Here is a 6,771-nt window from a genome sequence, read left to right on the forward strand (position 1 = left end):
TGAGAGAAGCTTGGCAATTTTAATTCTAAATTGATCACATTTATTGATTTTCTTTTTATACTGTTGATGACACTAATGACACTACACATGACCACTTTAGTCTTTATTTATTCCTGTTTCTGACCAATAAAATTATAATTACATACAGCTATTGCTAGTTAAGGTGCATATAAAGTGATTTTATATCAGTTTAATAAAACACATAATAATAAATCAAATAACTTTAGCTTTTTATTTATTTATTGGAGTTTTAATGGCTTGAGATAATTGTGTAACTAGAAAATAAGTGTCCATATAGTCATAAAATTACAACAATATTATTATTATTATTGACAATTCATCCACTGTCTTTAATTATTATCATAATTATAATTATTGTTATTATTGGGGTAATATATCAACATATGTCGTTATAAGTAATAGCTTATAGAAAAAAATATAAAATGTGTATGTTTAATATAAATACAAAATATTAAAATATATTTGGAAAAGTGTTTTCATTTTGGAGATATTTTATACATTGACATTCCTTTGTTATTCTAAAAACTAGTTAAAAAAGGACTTTTTAATACAATTTTATAGACTACTGGCTGCATTAATACAGTGGTTCTTGGTCAACTCTGAATCTGACAAAAATAAAATAAAACAGTGGCATTAGCTTTTAAACTGACATAATTTATTGACATACATTCACAATTTTATGTCACTGAAGCTAAAGTGTAATATCAACTAAATGACTTCAACAGTCCAATGTAGTATATTCACGTAAATATACATATTTTTCATCTTAAATGTTTATATTTTTAGTCCACCTACTGTTTTAGATCCCCTACTTTGTATGTCATGATCAATATTGAACTTCATATCCACACTTTAAGGAACACTGGTCTACCAAAGAACCATTTTTTGACTTTAAATTACATTAACAAGGTAAAAAGTAATAATTTGTCTTATTTTTGTGATGTGCATTGAGCAGTGTTTAATTTTCTTTACATAAAACCTTTGACTTTGAATTATGTTGAGTGGATTTTGTTCAACCAACAACTACATGTACCAAGATAAGAATAAACATAAAGTTATGTAACTGAATCAACCTCCATCTTTCCCTGGATAAAATTAATCTATTTTGAGACTTATGTAAGGAACTGTAGCAGATCTATCTATCAAGTCTGTTTCTACTTGATGTTAATGCAATATATTCCAGCAGAGGGCACTGTTTCACGATAGCCTTTCTCTTCCCGTGTGTGTCTGTTCATGGGTAATACTTGACATACTTGTGAATATACTTTATCTGCTGCTTCTAATTAATAGTTTTGCACACAGTGTGTAAACAAGAGTGGGGCTTACCCCGCGGTGTGGGTACAGTAAGATGGAGAGAATTATGTCCCACTGGTTTAATTGGCCTGGGGCGCTGTCATTTCTTGTTAACAATGTGAAGGATTGTTTTCCCCAATTAAAAAAAAATCCATGTAAAAAAAACCCCAAAAAACAAAGAGAAAAGAAGAAGAAGAAAAAAAGACTCTGCAAGAGCTGCACATAATACAAGTTGGTATTATAAGAGCCCTTGAACCAGCCTTTGGATTCTGTGCAAACTCTGAATAAGTCACACCTTATTAATCAGATTGATCCATGTAAGTACAAGTAAGTACTGTAAAAATATTTTGTAAGTGCCCAGTAAAAACCCTTATGTACTGTGTGGCAAGTCACACTTGTTACCAAGGGCAGTTACAACCTGGTACCTACCCACAAGTACATGGTAAGTCCTGCCAAACGCATCACTAGAGAAGTTAAACACCTACAGCCCAAAATACAGTTTAAATATCTTGTCAGCCCAAGATAAGTATTTTTTACCACATAATACATCCAAATCTGAACAAGTACCTCATTAATACAAGTATTTTCCAATTAACATAAGTATGAAGAAAGCACCCTTTAAGTTCCAGGTAACTTGTCATTACCTGATAATACAGCCTGGTACCCATAAGTAGCCTGTAAGTATTCCCAAAAGTGTCTCTTTAAAACCTTGCTAACATCCCACATGTAACTGCCCACAGAAAATATATCCCACCCTTTAAGTGCACTAACAGCTCGTGGTAAGTAGCACCTCATAATTTATGTATTATATACATTGTTAAAAATGTAGAAAGTCCTATTAAAGCCCATAAGTACATAGCCTGGTAAAAAAAAAAAAAAAAAAAAACAGCTCCTTGGCCTATGTTATTTGCTGTAAGCAACATTGTGTTTTTTCAAGCAGAATTGTACAGGCAGGCAACAGTACCTGAAAATGGGTATAGCTCAGGCCTGAGCTGGGCACATTCAATTCAATTCAATTCAATTCAATTCAATTCAATTCAATTCAATTCAATTCAATTCAAGAATACTTTCTTATCCCAAAACCAAATTAAATGCTGCTGAGACTCATATTATCTTAGGTTCTTCAAATAGTTGTAGATCCTGATGACTGGGGGTTAGGAAGGATGTTCTCTAGTATAGTTTGTATTACAGTAAATCTGAAGAAGCCTCTGACTGAAGATACTTTTGTTGTAAAGCAGCTGACTCATGAAGAGGATACTCAGGGTTGTCCATCATTTTTTTGATTTTATGAAGATCTTTGCACATAATCTCCAGGGGCTCCACAGAAGTCCCTAGAATGGAACAAGTCTTCTTTTTTATCTGGCTGTTTAGCCTTATCTGTTCGGGTAGCTCTGACGTTGCTACCCGAACAGATGATGACAGAAGAGATTATATTACATCCCTATACCCCTATAAGTTTGATTTCTGCAACAAACTTATAGAACATATGCAGCTTCTTGCAGAAAATACTGAATGACTAAGCTTCCTCAATAAGCACAGTCTGCCCTGTCCCTTCTTGTAGATAGATGCCTTCACTGTTGCTTCTCCAGTTCAGTCTGTTGTCCAGATGAGCATCAAGGTATTTATGCTTCTCAACCACCTTCACTTCTTCTAACATGATGAAAATAATGTTTAACCTATCCCTTTCTCTTTTGAGATTTATAATCACTTTCTCTGTTTTGATAAAGACACAACTTTTAAATCGACTTTTGTGCACTTCTGTCTTTGTTTGAGTGCAATACCTCTTTAAAGTCAGAGGTAACATCTATAAGTAGAGTTTATCTTGAACAAAATGTGAATACTTTGAATTTATCCCAGCACAGCACAGCGTGCTGTGTCCAACATATATTTTTTATGTAAGTTTTGTAAGAAAAAAAAAGTAAATAAAAAATCGTCCATAAGCTGACTTCTCCTTCATTTGCTATGCTCTTGATAGTATAAAAACTCAACCCACGTGCATCTCTTTGTTTACACTCCTGCGTGTTTACGTCACTCAGAACCCCACCCCGTACGGCGGGCTGCTTGGCAACATGACGGAGAGAACAGGAAGACCTTCCGCCGTCAAGTTGGCAACCTGCACACCCTGGACTTAAAAACGACCAGAAACATTTCTGGACCACACGATGGAGGGCGAAGAGAAAGGTAAACACTTTATTGCATTTTATTTGCTCTGTCAGTATTGTTATTGATGGTTCTCATCTGTTTTTTATCTCTCAAAAGTTCACAGACTAGCTAAAAAGTTTGTATTGCGGTTGAATCTTGAGGCATGACAACATATGCTGTTTTTTTTAAAAGTGATGTAAGTAAAGTCACAATAAACTAACAGCATGTAGACTTTAGCAACCTACTTTTAACACCGTTTCCAAATTAGAGTGTCAACGTTGCAAAAAATAATACGGAAGTCTGATGTTCCACGCCTTTTACCCCCGCATGTAACTGTCAGATGGGCTACTTTAGCGAAAATTTCAACGGGGAGAATATATGTTAAGATGTTCAGGTTAAAATAGAGATTATGGCTTTGATGGCTACTAAAAAGTCAATCAAAAAGAAGTGTTTTAATAAATATAAGGATAAGTTACGTAGGAAGCAGTCACACCTGTTTGACAGCCACATTCTGTAAATGTCAGGAGTGCACAATGTTTCTTGCAAGTAACGCGTTCCTGTTTAAAAACATTGTGTTTTGGGATAAAACAAGGTGAAGATATACTGCAAACATGCTTTACATGCAATATTTCATCTTCTCTGGCTTCCCGAATATTTCTGTAACATTTTGTCCGTCTACACTTAAACCTCTTCATCTGAGACCTTTGGCTTTGTTAGCTAGTGTTTTAAGCTAAAAAGTACCTGGAGAAAAAGAAAAAACGTTGTAAACAGGGGCAGTTGGTTATAGTTCTGCTGACTACATAGAAGCAGGTGACAGAGGTTTATTTGTGATCATTCAATAGAAGTTGAGTATTACCATTAATTAAAAAAAGAAACCAAACAAGCAAAAAAAAAAACAAAAAAAAAAAACAGCTCCCTTCCAGGTTTTCTGTATGTAATTTCCTGATCTCTGCGTGCCATTAAAGCAACAGAACACAAAATATGTAGGAAATTCATGGTGAACCAGCAGACACAGCCTGTTACAAATGTAATATAATTTTGTTTAAGTTTTTTCGTGCAGTTAGTTGAGGTAAGAGTTATAAGATAAATCATTTCAATGACAGTGGGAGGGTACTCCTATGGCAGCTTACTGTATCATCTTATGCTACAAAAACTGTACTAGCATGCGTCAACTATCCAGTATTTGACAAATCTTGAATGTGTTTCGGAAAAACCAGCACAGTTTAACAAAATCTAGAGATGCACAAATTAGGTTTTTTTTTCTGTTCAATCATTTCTGGGGGGGTTTAATTCTGACCTGTTGGTTCAGACTGATTTATTTTCTTTTTTTTTTAATGCTTTTTAGGAGCAACGCATTGAACTGGAAAAAAACGCATTACAAGTTTGTTAATAGAGACAATAGTTTATAATCCAACAGCAAATGAAGGAATTGCAATATTTTTCCCAGTTATGAATCAAATGAACCAAATCACTATTGAACTGTAATCAAATCAAAATTTTGATGAATTCATAGTCTTGGCTGATGCTCTTGTTGACTGTAAATGTTCAGTTTTTCAGTTTTGATGTATATTTTGAATGTGGAGGAGAACAAATTCAAAATGTATGATCAAGGGATAACTGGCTGATTGGTGCATTACTAACCAATCACAAAAGTTTTGCCTTGTAATGCAAGTGGATGCAATATCACAATAAAATATGGCTTGCATGTACTTTTTGGCAGAATATTATATTTGAAGTGTCATTTGTCAGTAGTCTGAATAATACATTTTAGCAGCTGGACTCACATTGAATATACAGTATGTTAGAATTTAGAGACCCAAACTCTTAAGAGCATATAAACTGCCAGGGATATCATAATAATAAAAAAGGAAGGGAAGATTAAAGAAATTACTGCCAACCAATATCATGACCACGAAATTCTATCAGTAACATTGCAGTTGAATATTTTTATTGCCATGAAATTTGAAAGTCAGAAACACTCCACAAATGAATATTTTTGTGGGGTTCTTTGTTCATACTGTTATTCATGAGGGTAAAGATTTTCATAAGGTTATTCAACTGTCAATCTATGTAATTATTGCACGATATAAATCCAGTACTTTCAGAATTTAGCTTTTATTTTTTTGCAGCAGCTAACAAAAGTAAAGTTAAAGTCATTCTTCCTCCTTGCCACTTTAAATACAGTCACTTTTGTGTTCCCCTTTATGGAAATGTGCTTTGTCACTCCAACAGACATTCATTTTAATTTTTTTAACACGTCCAGATATCCATGGTAGATGTGTACTGTCTAGTATGGCATAAAGCTACTGACACAGTGGTTTATCTGAATACCTCCTTGTTTTGTTTAATTCTAAGCTAAAATTCTCCTTTAGGGGAAGGTGTAGATCATCTCATTGCGCAGGATTGCTTTAAACTGCTACAGTTTTTGTTTAGAAAAACCTGTCACCCACATTTCAATGCACGCTTCTGTTTAGCTTCCTGAAAGATTGCAGCTGCACTTTCTTACCTCATCCCCACTAACAAATGTGGGTGTTTGGTAATATTTTCCGACACGAAAAACGGAGACCTATCAAAATGATTCAGATTTTGAGATGTTTATTTTAAATTGCTTGCTATGCCTGAATAAAAATTGATCAAAACAATAATTAGATTTTTTTTTTAATTAATTATATCTTGCGGCGTTTGTGCACAGCAATAATATGTTGTTTTTCTGTTTTTAAATTCGCAATGCATTTTTGTTTACAATTTTTGTTCAAATAACATTGAATAGTGGGATTTTTCCTGAGGGTTATATTACAAGCGGCCCACGCTTCATAAAATATGTCGGTGATGTAGACCTCTCTATAAAAATCACCTTATTTCACTCATCATTTAGTTTTCCCTTTGAAATGTGTTTCAGATGAGGCATTGTGGTTATGCAGATGAAGTGAAATCAGGTTATCGGGTTGTAGGAGTAAGGCTAGTGCATACTGAGCGGTTGGTAGTTTTTAAGAGCTTCCTTTGCTCTTATTGTGTGTGTGGGAAAGATGACCTACTTGCTTAGAAGCATCTCTTTCTTTGAGTGATCAGTTCTTTGCACCGTTTCTTTACGTTCAATGTGCTGAAAAGGAGCGATCGAGCGTACTTTGATAACGTGATTTGCATACAGTGGGAAAGATTAGGCTTCAATCAACATTTCATTCTTCGTTGTTGTTCCAAGCAAATGTTAAAAGCTGTGAATGAAAGTTTTTTTTTTTTTTTTTTTTTTTTTTTTTTTTTTTTTTTTTTGTTTTTTTTCTTGTGTTGTGGGGGTTTTTTTTTTTTTTTTTGTGTCTT

General features: G+C 33.9%; 1 protein-coding gene across 1 annotated transcript in view; it reads left to right on the plus strand.

Moving 5' to 3' along the window:
* Window positions 1-3,337: 3,337 nt before the first annotated feature.
* The window catches only part of tpd52 (tumor protein D52), a 26,820-nt gene continuing 23,386 nt past the window's right edge, over window positions 3,338-6,771 (plus strand). Inside the window, exon 1 of the mRNA XM_015026693.1 lies at window positions 3,338-3,495. Coding sequence (XP_014882179.1) covers window positions 3,477-3,495 — 19 coding nt within the window. The 5' untranslated portion in view covers window positions 3,338-3,476. The remainder of the gene's footprint in view (window positions 3,496-6,771) is intronic.

The sequence above is a fragment of the Poecilia latipinna genome, unplaced genomic scaffold, assembly GCF_001443285.1.
Source record: "Poecilia latipinna isolate Pla-1442-1.1 unplaced genomic scaffold, P_latipinna-1.0 Scaffold99, whole genome shotgun sequence".
NCBI lineage: Eukaryota > Metazoa > Chordata > Actinopteri > Cyprinodontiformes > Poeciliidae > Poecilia > Poecilia latipinna.